General features: G+C 36.7%; 1 protein-coding gene across 2 annotated transcripts in view; it reads right to left on the reverse strand.

Annotated features, from left to right (window-relative positions):
* LOC122812081 (gamma-aminobutyric acid type B receptor subunit 1-like) overlaps positions 1-16,757 on the reverse strand; it is a 2,214,644-nt gene that overhangs the window by 299,664 nt on the left and 1,898,223 nt on the right. For both annotated transcript variants that reach the window (XM_044084349.1, XM_044084350.1), the window contains one exon: positions 12,021-12,212. In XM_044084349.1, the coding sequence (XP_043940284.1) occupies positions 12,021-12,212 (192 nt within the window). The remainder of the gene's footprint in view (positions 1-12,020; positions 12,213-16,757) is intronic.

The following is a 16,757-nucleotide window of genomic DNA, read 5'->3' on the forward strand; positions in this document are numbered from 1 at the left end:
AGACCATAACAATGTGTAGTCTATTATTTGTCTTCTTTTTTATACTACAATCTGCTTGTGTAATCTATTGCTGCATTTTTTTTCATTAAACTCTGTATGTGAAGCTCTTCACCCTAGGCCTTTTTGGCTCAGTCAGACTTTCATGGTAAAGAAAAAAAAAAAAAAAAAAATATATATATATATATATATATATATATATATATATATATATATATATATATGTATGTTCACAAATTATGTAAGTAAATAAATAAATAAACCATGTGATTATAAGTAGACTGTATTATTGCCTTTGTGCCCCAGTTTACATAAGAAGCCATCAAGATTACTAACCCTTTATCTGCCATTACTATGATACCATGTTTACTTTCTTATCTTTTTGTCGCACTGAGAGTGGGTGATGTATATAACCCCTATGTGGAATGCCCTGACATTTTTAGTGTGACCAACAATGCACTATCTTTACTAGTTTTTTACTGTACTTTTGTAGATTCTTTTGCTTTGATCTTTTTCATTACACAGATGGACATCAGTCTTCCTCTTTTACCATCACTGTCCTTCCATAAACTGTTAGCCACATATTTTATATTACAGTCTAACATCCTATAGTAATGCCTCTGTTCATCATCTTTTGGCTGTTCCAATTAGGGGTCGCCACAGTGGATCATCTGTTTCCATTTCTTCCTGTCCTCTGCATCTTGCTCTGTCACACCAACAACCTTCATGTCCTCTCTCACCACATCCATAAACCTTATCTTAGGCCTTCCTCTTTTCCTCTTACCTGGTAGCTTCATCCTTAGCATCTTTTTCCCAATATACTCAGCATCCCTCCTCAGTACATGTCCAAACCAACATAATCTTGTCTCTCTGGCTTTGTCTCCAAACCTTCCAACCTGGGCTGACCCTCTAATATACTTTTTCCTAATCCTGTCCACCCTCATCACACCCAGTGCAAATCTTAACATTTTTAACTCTGCCACATCCAGCTCTAACTCCTGCCTTTTTGTCAGTGCCCCTGTCTCCAACCCATATAACATAGCTGGTCTCACTACCCTCTTGTAGACCTTCCCTTTCATTCTTACTGGTACTCGTCTGTCACAAATCATTCCTGATACTCTTCTCCACCTACTCCATCCTGCCTGTACTCTCTTCTTCACCTCTCTTTCACACTCCCCATTACTCTGAACTACTGATCCCAAGTATTTAAACTCATCCACCTTCGCAGCCTCTACTCCTTGCATTCACACCATTCATCTATCCTCCCCTCTCATTCACACACATATATTCTTAGTCTTGCTGACCTTCATTCCTCTTCTCTCTAGAGCATATCTCCATCTCTCCAGGGTCTCCTCCACCTATTCCCTACTCTCACTACAGATCACAATGTCATCTGCAAACATCATAGTCCACGGGAAGTCCTGTCTGATCTCATCTGTCAACCTGTCCATCACCACTGCAAAGAAGAAAGGGCTCAGAGCTGATCCTTGATGTATTCACACCTCCACCTTAACCGCATCCGTCACTCCCACCGCAGACCTCACCGCTGTCACACTACCGTCGTACATATCCTGTACCACTCTTACATACTTCTCTGACACTCCCGACTTCCTCATACAATACCACAACTCCTCTCTAGGCACCCTGTCATATGCTTTCTCTAAGTCTACAAAAACACAATGCAACTCCTTCTGACATTCTCTGTACTTCTCCATCAACTCTCACAGAGCAAACATCGCATCTGTAGTGCTCTTTCCTGGCATGAAACCATACTGCTGATCACTAATCATCACGTCCCTTCTTAACCTAGCTTCCACTTCTCTTTCCCATAACTGCATGCTGTGACTGATCAATTTAATCCCTATGTAGTTACTACAGCTATGCACATCACCCTTATTCTTAAAAATCGGTACCAAAACACTTTTTCTCGATTCCTCAGGCATCCTCTCACTTTCCAAAATTTCATTAAACAATCTGGTTAAAAATTCCACTGCCATTTCACCTAAACACCTCCATGCTTCCACAGGTATGTCATCTGGACCAACAGCCTTTCCATTCTTCATCTTCTTCATAGCTATCCTTACTTCCTCCTTGCTAATCCATTGCACTTCATGATTCACTATCCGCACATCATCCAACCTTCTCTCCCTCTCATTCTCTTCATTCATCAGCCCCTCAAAGTACTCTTTCTATCTCCTCAACACACTCTCCTCACTTGTAAGTATGGTTCCCTCATTATCCTTTATCACCTTTACATGCTGCATATCTTTCCTAGCTTGGTCCCTCTGTCTAGCCAATTGGTACAGGTCTTTTTCTCCCTCCTTAGTGTCCAACCTTTCATGCAACTCTTCATGTGCCTCATCCTTAGCCACCTCACTCTTTGCCAAGCACCTCATCTCCTTATACTCCTGTCTACTTTCTTCATCTCTCTGACAATCTCACTTCTTCTTTGCCAACCTCTTTCTCTGTATACTCTCCTGTACTTCCTCATTCCACCACCATGTCTCTTTGTCGTCCTTCCTCCATCCAGATGTCATACGAAGCACCTTTCTAGCCATCTCCCTTACTAGCTCTGCTGTAGTTACCCAGCTATTTGGTAACTCTTCACAGCCACCCAGTGCCTGTATTCATTCTTCCCTGAACTCCACCTCACAATTACCCTTTTTCAATTTCCACCACTTGATCCTTGGTGTTGCCCGCACACTTCTCCTCCTCTTTTTGATCACCAACGTCATCTTACAAATCACCATCCTATGTTGCCGAACTACACTTTCCCTGGTCACCACTTTACAGTCTCCAATCTCCGTTACAACCACATTATCAAGATAAGCAAGACACCATTTCCAAGTGCATGCATATGTAATGAGACAAATCAATTGATGGAGCTAACAAGCCTCAAACCCACCCAACAATCAAGGGATAGTGCTTATCTATGAGACATGCTACTAGTTTGCATTGTTACATATCACCTCTTATATCTATTGCTACATTTTTTCATTCACATATCACCTCTTATAACTATTGCTACATTCCTTTATTCACATATCACCTCTTATAACTATTGCTACATACCTTCATTCACATATCACCTCTTATAACTATTGCTACATTCCCTCATTCACATATCACCTCTTGTAACTATTGGTACATTCCTTCATTCACATATCACTTCTTATAACTATTGCTATGTTTATCGAATATCACCAAGTAACCATACTGAGTCTGAGTGTGAAAAGTAAATCATTATAGAAGGAAAACACAACTGGATTTTTCGTAAATCATCTACTCTGCAGTTGCTTTGTTTTAGATGAGTGTAAGCAATACAGAAATAATTTCACACTGTTCATTTCTTATGTAATTAACTACATACTAATCAGCATTCATCATACATATGTCATTACAAGTAAATGAAAAAGAAAGGGGTCCAACGGTCACCAAACACACTGTAAATTAACTGAAGAAATGGTGATTAGTGTAGTGTGCAGTTCAAGTCTCCAAATTCAAGCAGGAATCCAAACAGAGATAGAACAAACACGTTTTTATTTACAAAATAATATGAAGTGCTTTTATCTTCCTTACAAATCATGGACTTCATCAGAATAAATTAAAATAAGCCTAACAGATAGTTAAATATTGTTTTCAAACCAGACATCACTTGCTTATTGGCTAATGCAATCAACTCTCAGTTAACTGGAACTCAAGCAAGCAGCACTCTTAAGCAACCAGAAAAAAAAATCAAAGAAATACAGTACAATTTTCATGTGTTGCACTCATACCTCTGAACTGTACAGATTTTCACAGAATGTCCAGATTTTTCCTCATAGTTTTTGGTGTGTTCCTCCTAAAATCTGTACCTTTCTGGCAAATAGCTGAGGACTGAAGTCATTAAATAATGACAAACATTTTAGTTTAAGACTCCATTCAGAAAATTCATACTAATGCAAAACCTATTATTCTATCAACTTTCTAAGTTTGTAAGAGCAACATTTAAAATCTGTCCCTATTTGAACCCCCGTCATTTTAGTCTTTGTCCAGATTTTTTGCTCTAAGAGGTTGAGAGGTATGGTTGCACTTTATCCCCCCACCCCCCGCAGAAACATACCATATGTTTTTAGAGTTTTAGAGTTGTAAAAAGGAAGACAGGAATACATTCCCCTCTCTCCCCAACCTGAGAACAAGTCAAACCAAACAAATAGTATAAGATACAGTATTAGTCAGACCTACTATTAATAGTAACTCTCAAGCAACTAAAAACTATAGTTATCCGGCGTCCACCAATCCCCATGGGTGCCAGTTAACTGAGAGTTTACTGTACGAAATAGTTTAATTGGTCTGGTTGAGTTAAACCTCACTTACTAACTCCTCCTCTTATGGAACTACTACTATTAGACTGTTTGCAAATATGATATAAGTTCTTAAACCTTTTGTGGGCTTCCCATCTAGTTAAAAAAGATTCAAAAGAAAAGTAATACATGCAGAAAAAAACTCATTCAGTCAAAAGAAATGACAAGGTGTTAAGCATTCTGCTGTTTACTAAGAAAAACATTTTCTACCCATTGTATAACCTAGTTGTACATAATTTCAATACAGGCTTAATACTAATATGGTCATTCAAACCTGGGGGGGGGGGGGGGTAAAGGCATTTAGTCGATTAACATGCCAGAAAAGGAAAGTCTTTTATTAGAAGACCTAATTAGAAACCCCAATATCAGGATTATGAAACCCAATAAGGGAGGGGGAACTGTTATATTTTATTCTATTAATTACTGATATGCAATGTTGCAAATCTTATGGAAGTTACCACATACCTACCCATTTCCAGGAATGAAATGAATTAAGCATACCGCAAAACTGACTTATTTTTCAAAGCTTTATTAAATGAGGAAAGAGTGGCTGTAGGAGTTTACCATTTTCTTTAAGTTGAAAAACCTCTTATCCCAACAATTTTTTGGATTTTTGATATCTGCAAAATACATAAGAGTACTGAGAACCATTTTCTTTAAGTTGAAAAACCTCTTATCCCAACAATTTTTTGGATTTTTGATATCTGCAAAATACATAAGAGTACTGAAAATCTACCCTTTAGGCTGACTGTGGCAGCCAGGGTATGTAAAACTCACCCTATAGTGTTTTTATTGACAGGACATTAAAATTCAGTTCAATAACAAGAACTCATATGTTGAGGGAACCCTGGGATGTTTTTACTAGACTCAACCCTAATTTAGCCAGGCCTTCAGTCACCTTCTTAACAATCAACATAATAGATTTGTTTAATATTTTACCAAGAAAGTCTCTTCACCTTCAACACTTTAATGACTGAACAAATAAACCTTATTGTAGATTTTACTTCCATGGTGTTAGAGAACAACTTTTTGTTCTTTGAAGGGGAAACCTTTACACAAGGTAAGGGGGTAACGATGGGTGCCACATGAGCACACTCATTTATGCAAACCAGGTTTGTTGGAATGGGAGGAAAAAAAGCTGTCTTTGGTTCAGAATTTCACAAACGTCTTAACCTTTGCTTAAGATTTTCGGATGATATATTCATCCTATGGAATGGTCCAGAAGAAGACATCCAAAGATTTATAGAACTTTTAAACAAGTGCACTTCTTTTCTGAAATTCAGTTACCATTTTGATAGAAAAACTATCCACTACTTAGACACTACCATTGAGTTGATGGAGAAGGGTTTTAAATCCATAATGTACCATAAGCCCACTTTTAGCAATTCATACCTTCCATTTGGTAGTGCCCACCATTTCTCACAAAAAAAGAGTTTAGTCAAGGGCCATTGTATAAGATGGTCAGGATGACCTCTAATAAACATGATGTGACACCCAAACTAGAAAAGTTCACTCATATTTCCTTGATAGAGGATACCCATTATAGTTAATACACAACACCCTAGGGAAGATCATCAACAAATGGGGTAGGAAGTGCCTACCCTTGCTAGGTATGGGGACTGATGGTGCAAGCCTATTCAGCAAAGAAAAAAAACAGTGACAAGGACTTTGAAAGAGCCATGGTGGTGAATTCAATTATGCATCTGATAGAGTTGAGTAGATTATTAGCAACATTTGGAATATGCTTTAACATTCCCCTGAGTTTGGGAGGATTGTAGGACCCAGCCAAAAATGTATTTTTAAAATTAAAGTATTGAAAATTAAAAAACTAAGGAACACTACTTGACACTCTAAGTGACCACCTCCCAACCTTTTTTATCAGACAGCAAATGAAACTCAGTGTAACTAGTTCCATCAAACACATAAGATACACTAAAAACTTCAGGGACGAGGACCTCACTACAGCCTTAAATCACTCTAACTGGTCACCCTTGTGAAGCCCGTGCCCTGGCGCAGTAATCAAGGAGCCTCAATCCTCACCACTAACAAAAGAGAGGGCGTCTTATATGACAGGAAAGGATAACAGATACACACAGTAAAGTGCAATTTCCCTTAAGAGCACACAGAGATCACAGTTAGTCCAGGGCTGGTCGCTCTCTTGCTGCCAAGGTCCACAATAAGACTCCCCACTGGCATAGATATAGGGTCCAGATCTCAGCCTAGCTGGCAAGCTAAAATCTCCAGTACCCTCTCTGTCCAACCAGTGCTTCGTGTCCCTGCCCAAGTAGCTGACACACACACACACACACACTTTGAGATAAGTATTTATACAACTTCACAGGCACTCCTGGGAAAGGATGACACAGATTCTCCAGCTGTGCCCCTATACAAGACTATGCAGTAGTAATTACTGCCACCACCAGCTAATAATTATAAGCTACTCAAAGGCCCTTAAAAGGGTGTTCAATTATTACTGTGCAATATTAATATCCAACTTAAGCAATCAAGGCTTATTGGAAGGGCTTAGTCTAGGATCACTTATAAGCATGCAATGTACTCTAGAGCTTAAATTATCTCTACATAAACCAGCCACAGTTGAAAAGGGTTTCAAAATATTTAATAAATACTAAAAACACAAGACAATACTACTACACCACAGTGCTATTCAAGAGTTCTGAGATCACACAGAAACTTAAAATAATTCAGTAGTACAGTTCTGACATAACAGAAAAATACTTAGTCTAATATTTATAGTCCTAGCTATTTCTACAAGAAAACACACTTCTAAGATAACTTACTTGAGACAACAGGCAGTGCTGTAGGTTAGTTGTCAAGACAAAAATGCTTAATAATCTCTGGTTCTCACTGTTTAAATTGAAACTGCAGTTCTGCTAAACATTACATCATCTTTTACACCTCCCTGTTTCCCAGGCCACACAGAAACTGAATTTACATTCTTTTACTCTTAGAGCAATAAAAGACATTCCACATGTAAATTCTGATCATTAACTTTAGCCTTAAAACAATAGGCAAAAAGCCTTCATCTAGCCATACTGAACCTGAATTGTAAAACATCAAAGACAGTGATTAAATAATTTTAATTTCAAAAGAAAGATTTGAAATGCTTGACTTAGTTTTCCTTACAGCAGATGGCAATGTTGCCACATTGCTGAAACAGCATTTTTTTACATTTAAGACACAAGCCTGTATTTTACATTTATATTTACAAATACCAGAATTATGTATCAAATTCTATTTGACTAGGCTGGCAGCCATCACCCATTTCTACCCAATCTTCACATCCCCCTTTAACACTTCATCTAGACGAAGCAGTTGAATACTTCAACTCCATCTTCTTAAGCATTCACAACCAACTTGCCTCCCAAGACAAATCTGCATAAAAAAAATCTATGCCCCATGGTGTACCAAGAACACCAGTCAACTTATGAGACAAAAGGGCAAAGCATGGGACCCCTGGTGCAAAAACAAAACTATTCCTAATAAGCAATAATTTTTAGAACTGAGAAACATAGTAAAAAACAAATCAGAGTTGATAAAAATAAATAATATAATGAAATCCAGTCTAAGCACAATGCCAATCCACAAAAATTATGAGCTGCTATAAACAATATTCTCCAACCAGGCAAATCAGAGACTCCACATCCTAACGTAGATACTACCAGTGTAAATGCAGCAGCCCAATTTAATGAGTGTTTTACCAACTCTATATTAAAATTTCAAAAGATCCACCCTCATCAACCCCCACAATACTATATAACACATCAAATAACCTTAACTCCTTCACCCTTCAACCAGTGTCAATGAACACCATCTATAATCACCTAACCAAACTTAAACCCTCCACACTCGCAGTAGACATACTACCAGCCAAATTCCTTCAAATAGATGCCAAAGTCATATCCTACCCAATCTCAATAATTATTAACATATCAATCTCTGAACAAAAGGTGGCACTTCTATAAAAAATCTCCTCACACTATACAAATGCATAAAGGTAGCAATTCAACCAGTCTTGCTAACTATTGCCCAATAGCTATATTATCCCCACTGGCTAAATTCTTGAGAAATGTATCCACACCCAAATCCTAAAACATCTTCTCTCCAACAATCTTCCTGCCGAAACTCAACACGGATTTCACCCCAACCATAGTACTACCACTGCACTCATACAAATTTAGTAACCTAGTAAATCAGCAATGCAACAATGGCTAACTAATTTCTGCAGTATTACTTGACTGATCAAAAGCATTTCATACAGTCTCCCATACTAAACTGCTAACAGTACTCTCTGAACTAAAAGTACCTCCATACTATTAAGGTTTCGAGACAACCTCTCTCAGCACCAACAAGCCACTCAATGGAAAGATTCCCTTTCTCCACTTCTTCCTGTGAAACTAGAAGTACCCAAATGATCAAGTTTTAGACCCCTACTTTTTCACTATAGTCACAAATAACCTGCACAAAGCCACCCCTCTAGCTAACCTGGTTCAATATACTGACGACTCCACCCTAATATGCTGTGCCCCTACTCTACAACAACTACAAATTAAGACCCAAGAAGCCTTTATATCCATTGAAACCTGGCTATCAAGCTTCCAGCTAATACTAAATCCTAAAAAGACCCAACTTATGCTCTTTCATCCCTCTAAAGCTACAATACCCATTCCCCCATTCACTGTTTTTGCATCGGAGACTACCCCTATTTTTTTCAGTCACACAAACTAAATTACTAGGGTCATCATTGACCATATGAAATTTGATAAACATATAGCTCTAACCATAAGCCAAGTCCACAAAAAACTAGGTACTCTTTACAGATGTAAAAACTTACAAACTAATAACAGTAGAGTCATTTTTTCTCGAACCTATCTTCTTTCAACCTTAATTTATGCCTCTCCTGTCCTAGCTAATCTAAACAAGACCAATTTAAACAAATTATCTGCATGCTATAACAAAATAGCAAAATGTGCCACAAACGTCTCGTATTGAACACATCACTGTCATGCCCTAAAACAACTTTCCTGGATGGAACTTCCAAACACCTTAGCCCTAAACCAACTTATTCTAGCTCATCAAATACGGTACCATCCCAACAAAACTCCAGCCTTACAGGACCTGATCACCCACTATTCCAATCATCGAGAACTAAGGTCCAATAACAAGGCTCTAATTGCAATTTCCAAAAGCCATCACAGCTCTGGGGAATCCCTTTATTCTAGTACCATTGCTAAGATTTGAAACTCCCTACCACTTGAAACTAGAGTGCAATCTAACAAAACGACCTTCAAAAATTGGCTTAAATCCTACCTAAACAACTCTTGGACATGCAATTGCCTAGCACCTGGTTGACCTCTTCAAATGTCGCTCCCTTATCTACTAAATAACTTTCATTTCACTTAAGCAATTTTCTCTCAGCTGCATGCTCTTCTCTTTCTTGTCACCTTCTATTCTATATTATTTCTCCCCTAAAGTAAGCAGAAGAGTTCTGCTTTCTTATGTGCTTAATACAAATGCAAGCATGTTAATGCCTCCTCATAGATAACATGTTTAGTATTTTTCATTACAATTTCTATTTTATCTCTACTATACTATCTGTATGTCTCTAAAATTGTTATATCTTATGGTTCTTAACATATTTTGTAAGCTATTATATTCACTAATTGTTGGTTTAAACCATATATCTGTGCAATCATCTTATGTTTTGTATCTTACCAAATGTTTTGGAGCTTTTCTCTCCGGGCCTCCATTGAAAACAGGCAACTCTGTCTAGTCGGAACTTCCCGGAAAACAAACGTAAAATAAAATGAAATAAAATAAATAACTAGGTCAGAAACTGAAAAGCATATGCAAGAGTGGTTTACACCCCAACTCTAGGGCTGGACATGGCACCAAAAAATGTGGGCATGTAATTAGTGTATGTATATCTTACAAGCTACTCATCTAACCTTTGACAATGCCTTAGAATCTAAGGTGCACTTCAAAAGAGGAACTTTTGGGAGTAAGGGACTAGTTGACTTAGCTGTATGTGCAAAATGTAATAAATTATATGTAGGAAAAACTGAAAGAGCATTAACAAAATGAATTTACAAGCATTATTACAGCATCAGGAACCAAAAATGTAAACAATGCCCTTTTTAAACATACTTTACTGGATATTTTACATAGCACAGAGCCAGTCAATTAAAAGAGAATAAGCACTTTTGTTTTTTACTGATACCGAACTTCATCAGATTCACACTAATAAAAAGCTGTGGTCATATTAAAATATAAGCCAGTCAATAACATTGTTTATAACCAATGGAAATTCATAAATAAAGAAACAAGACATCTCATGTATCTTAATCTAACAATAAATGTTAAAAAGTAAGTGATTCATAAATACTTAGAAAATTAAGAAATAATGCTAAAAATGTATGTGCATATTTAGAAAAAATACTAAAACATTTTTAATAAAATAAGATGTTTAAAGTTTATCAGATATGAAACAAAAAAAAGAAGTTTGCAAACCAAGGATATTGCAACATAATTATGCTATTAAAACAAAAAAAGTATTTCTAATGCATTGGCAAAACATGCTAATGTATGTAGTAGCAATTTTAATAAATTCCTTTTTTGTTTTTTGTAAAAAGGATATCAGAACCCACAAGGAGGCAATGGGATGGCTTTCCTGGAAACCAGGGAAGTCTTTTGGCAAACTTTATTAAATCTAATACATGCCCCTGGCTTAAATGATAGGATTTCTTTGTCTGTTGTATCTAAGAGCTGATAAAGGTACTTAATATTGTAATTTAAATCAATAAAGAACAAAAGCTCTTGTTCTCTTTTAACTGATTGGCTCTGTGAAGAGGTTTCACTGTTTTCTATGTTGTTTTTTCAGTTTATTAGTTATTTGGACTGAATAAAAATTTGGAATTTTATAACTAGTTGACACTGAGCTCAAGGGAGGGGACTAAGAAACACAGTTGGAATATAAAGAACTCTTATGGCAATTTCGACTCAGTGCCTTTAACCCCCCCCCCCCACACCCAGGTTTGAATGACCACATTAGTATTAAGCCTGTATTGAAATTAAGTACAGCTAGGTTATAAAGTGGGTAGAACACATTTTTCTTAGGTAACAACAGAATGCCTAGCACCTTGTGGTTTCTTTTGACTTGATGTACTTTTGTCTGCAAATATTATTTTTCTTTTGAATCATTTTTCAACTAGGTGGGATGTCCACAAAAAGTTTAAGATCTTGAACAATTTAAACCACTGTCATGTTTGCAAACAGTCTAACACTAGTAGTTCTTTAAGAGGACGAGTTAGTAAGTGAGGTTTAACTCAACTAAACTAATTAAACTATTTGGTATTAGCCAATAAGCAAGTGATATCTTGTTTGAAAATAGTATTTGTCTTTTAGGTTTATTTTTATTTATTCTGATGAAGTTCTTGACTTGTAAGGGTAAAAGTGTTTTGTAAATAAAAAACATGTTTGTTTTAGTTCTGTTTGGATTCCGACTTGGATTTGAAGACTTGCACTGCACAGTACAATAGTCCCCACTTCTTCGGTTTATTTCCGGCATTGTTTATTGAAGTTTGGATATGTACAATTCTAGTTTTAATAAACATTGAATCCATCTCTCAAGTCTTGTGTAATTTTAAAGAAAAGAATACATACCAAATTTGAGATTCCTCTGGTGTTCTCTGGATTAAGCATTACAATTTCTGTGGTCACATGACCCTCAACAGCCTCTGACATGTTCTCTTTTGTACAGTTGATGGCTGGATCTTCAAGCTCGTACCAATCATTAGCATACCAACCAATTAGGAACCAGACATATTTCTTCCCATAAAGCTTCTCTTTGAATACCTAATGTGTATGAAATTAATTCAGTTACATGCATAATTATATTAACAGGCATACATATCTATTAATGCATTCACCTATTCATTTCTGTTTGCTCAATGGTAAAATTGCATATAGATTACTCAGTCCTCCTGCTGCTTTATAAACTGGCTAAAAACATTTTGTGAGTCTTTTTACAGGTACATTACCACAGGATCCATAAGTCTTGTGTTTCTTTTCATCAACATCATTAACAAACAAAAAGAATGAGTATTAAAATCAGGACTATAGGGCTGTAAAATCTTTAAATCTTTGGATCAGTTAGAAGTTCTGTGCAGTTAGAAGACTAATGTACTCTTCACAATAGAGTCCATTCAAGAAAACAAAGCAAATGTGAGTGGCACAGTCTAGAGTGATTTTTGATGTTGCAAAACATTTCAACAAAAAATAAGTCATTAAATAAATCCCACATCCGAGGTGCTGCAGAACTGAAATACTTTACAGGAATGCTATCTTAGTTTATAATGTTTAGGCTCAGAGCTGACCTTAGCAACTATGGATCCCAATTTCTGCTACTCCATGATCTGTCACCCCTCAATTCTAAGTTGAAGAGAAACAAAAGAATATTGATGCATTTGTAGTAATCAGTTTGCTGCTGCACACTGCAAGCAGTAACATAACTCATATCCAGTATGGAAGTGAATGCAGAGCTACATTACCAAATTATTGTGCCCTCTAACAACTTTCACCTGGGATGGCAGTCCCCTTTTCTCTGTTCTAGCTATGATTCTGTTTGGGAGCCCCAAACCAAAACAATACCACTCAACTTTTTTATTCTAGAAATTTGGGCAATGTCAGTAAAGATGCGGAAACATAGGACCAAAATCAAAGACTTTCTTTAAAAATATTATTCTAGTTCACTTAAAAGGTTGGTGAAACAATATATTTCACATTAACATGATTTAGGTGAACAATATGAAGTATAAAACTCTAACGGTGGAATTTTTGACTGACTGTATTTTATTTCCTTTGGTCTTTAATGTAAATATTTTTTTTCCTCCAGTAGTTGTCAAGTTTGCTATTTGCAGGTGCTGATGGTGAGGGAGTAGCATATCTCTCTCAAACTCTTACTGGAAGAATTCTGCACAAAACCAAAAATAATGGGAGACAAAGGCCCAAAATTAGGGATGGATCTTAAATATTGTTCTTATAAACTTAGAAGATTGATAAAATAACAGGTTTTGCATTAACATGGCTTTTCTGAAGAATATGAAGTCTAAAACTGAAGTGTCTGTTAGTGACTTCAAACCTCAATGATATGTCAGAACACCACAAATTTTATTAGGAAGAGACCGGGAATATGACAGAAAAACCTGTAGGAAATTCTTGACAGCTGAGATGTATGAAATATAGTACAGACATTTATTGAAATAATATAATTTGTTAATGAAGTGCTGGTATTTTAACAAATGCTATTATTGCATTTGCAGTCAAGGCTAAAGCAATCGAGTGCTCTGTGTGTGGTAGATAGATTGACTGTAGTAAGGTATATGTTAAGTTTTAAAGAGCAGTTCACTACAGATTTAAGTAGAACAATGCCTTTTAGGGTCTTTAAAGTGAAGCCATTTAGCTATGTGTCTGAAAAGTATGGGCCCCCCCCTTAGGTGCAGGACCCCATTACACCCAATTTGTCCAATTACCATAAGGCTGGCCCTGCTGAGGTTCAAATGCAAGCCTGTGGCATACTGACCATTTAGAAATACATGTGTTATCTTGTACTGTTCACAAGTTCTCTTACTTTCAACTTTACTCGAGTTTTTTTAGCACAGCATAATTAAAATGCTGCTAAAAGCAAATAAAAAATATAAAAATACATAAAATAAGTAAAGTAAACAAAATCAGAAACAAGAGTAAATAATTGAATTGGATAATGAAGCCAAATAGCTTGTTGGAGGTTGGCATAATGGTTAAGGTGTTTACCTTACAAACAAAAGGTGCAGGGTTTGATTCTCACATGGGGTAACTGGCTAGGCTTAAGTGGTCCACAAGGAAAGTTAGCCTAGTACTAATCTATCTTTAGTTAGGAGGGTGGCCTAATGGTTAAAGTGTTTGCCTTACAAACACAAGGTGCAGGGTTTGAGTCTCACAAGGGATAATTGGCTAGGCTTAAAATGGCTCGCAAGGGCAGTTAGCCTAGTACTAATCTATGAATCTATGAATATGAAAAAAAAATACAAGTAGTAAAATGATATCAGCAGAAGGAATGGATAAGGGTATATACAAACCAAGACATCTCTAGGACGGGTCTATATCATAAGCACGAAATGGCTGAAAAGCGAACATGTAATGAGTGACAAATATTCATAGAACTGCATTTAAGTGATTCGATGAATATGTCACAGGGCAAGGTGGTAGTTGGCTAACTACATGGTGTTGCCCCTTCCTTCACTGTAGTGCGATCTCGGAGTTGGTATATTTAGTTGGGGGGGGTTGGGGGCCATTCGCTGTTTACAGCGTTCGCATTTTGTGTGTCGACGTATATGTAGTCGCACATGTGCGTTTTCGTGTTTATGATATAGACCCCTCCAGGACATGTAAACTGGAGTTTGGAATGAATTACAAAGAAAAAAAGAAAAGAGTTAACTCATTACAGCCTAATGACGCCAACAACTGTTTCTCTTGTTACATCTTGCAGATATGTCTAGGCATTAACTGTCTGTTCATATTTACATAAATAATTCCAGAACCATTGCCACATACAAGCTATTGAAAGATTTAATTTTATAACTTTCATGCTGGGCAACACAACTGCACTGACACTTGGCCTCTGTCGAGGGTAGCTAATTAATTAATTGTTATCTATATACTCTTTATTTATACTGTCATAATTTTGATATTTCTGTAACTATCTCAACAAGCAAGTGTCACACACAAAAGTTAGTTTCACAAATGAACACTAGCACTATTCTGTCACACCACTGGAACCTGCTGATTGTGCCTTCAAACACCTTGTACCTGGGCCAGCTTCCCCCTTCTCCCTGCCCTAGTTAGTGGCTGCTGAGCCCATTTGTTGTATCAAGACCTTGGTATGAGGGCCACCCTTCCCTTACATTCACTGAACATGTTTTCAGACAATTAGCAAATTTAACTATTATAAAATGTGCTACTACAAGTTCTAAGACTCCCTTATTAAAGCAGGAAAGCTTGCCGTTGGAAACCTCTCATTACTATACTTTAGGACAGGCTAGCCCTCGTGTTTGGAGTATCTTCTATTAAAGCTAATAGATTTTATTTAAAGGTGTATGGAGTATAACTTTTTATTCTCAACTTATCACCTACAAAACATCACTGCTTCACTTTAGGAAAAACAGATTATTGCTTACCCATCTCTTTCTAGGCTGGCCAGACTCATCAATACACTTTTACACTTACATTATTGCCTATTCCTTTAGCACTAAGTTAGTGTTCAAACCTCATTCATTTACTCTACTATTCTTCTTCATTTTCACAGTTAGCCCCTTTGTGTATGATATTTACCAGCACTGGTCATTCATTCTTTATTTCTGTATTCTGTTTCATTCAAATCTAGACTTAAATCACACATTTTTTTCAGGAACCAAATTATAGCTGCTATTCTGCCACTGTAGAATTGAAAGTAATGAGTTTATTTTGTAATTAAAAAGAGTGGAACTGCAATCCTCAGAACAGTGAGAATGTATGCATGAACAGGGGAATTACATATACAAAGTCTAAAGTTACAGCACCTCATAGCATTCCTTGTATTCTGAGGTACTGTGATCTTGGAGTTAGTACTTTGTTGTGGTAGGGATATTGCCCAGCCCCCCCCCCCCCCACACACACACACACATTAGAGGGAGAAGTACTCCTTTGCTAATGTTTTAATATTAGTACAGTGAGTTTCCGTATTCAATGTCTTTAGTTTATAGCCACACTTCAGTTTCTGAACTTGGATTCTTAGTTCTAAGTCTCACACTAGTATTCGAGTGCCAAAGGCAGCTGCAGTTTGACTTTACTGAGGTTATATTTTTACTATGCATTCAGTAAAAAGATAGTAACAGAACTACCCTTTCTTATAGAGTTACCAATTGTTACTTTATCCTGTGTAAGGTTGGATGTTCATAGGTAAGTAAGCCAAACAGTCTCTAGACCATACAAATTTAACCAATTATCAAATAATGTATATTAAAAAGTTCTCTCTAATCTCAAAAAAGGTGACACAAGATAGACATGGGAACAATTCATGGCTTTTTGCACAATTTTCTATGATTACCTGGAAGAAGGTAGGGGGTGGTGCTTCACTTGACTTGTGGTGGAAGTTTGTCCCAAAGGTGAAAGATACATTAGTATAAGGATCTATAATCTTTTATGATGTTTTAGGTTTTTTAACAGGAATTTGAGGAACCATTTCTCCTGCAAAGGAATATGAGTTTTGAAAGGCTAGACAGAGATCACCATGGAGGAGTCTGTAAGAGATCAGGTTCAACCAGAGTGCTGCTACTCTGCCTGAATACCTTAGTATCTTGAGACAGTTGGATCTTTTTAGTTAAG

Source organism: Protopterus annectens, chromosome 9.part0 (genome assembly GCF_019279795.1).
Source record: "Protopterus annectens isolate FY-2018-M chromosome 9.part0, PAN1.0, whole genome shotgun sequence".
Taxonomy (NCBI): Eukaryota; Metazoa; Chordata; order Ceratodontiformes; family Protopteridae; genus Protopterus; species Protopterus annectens.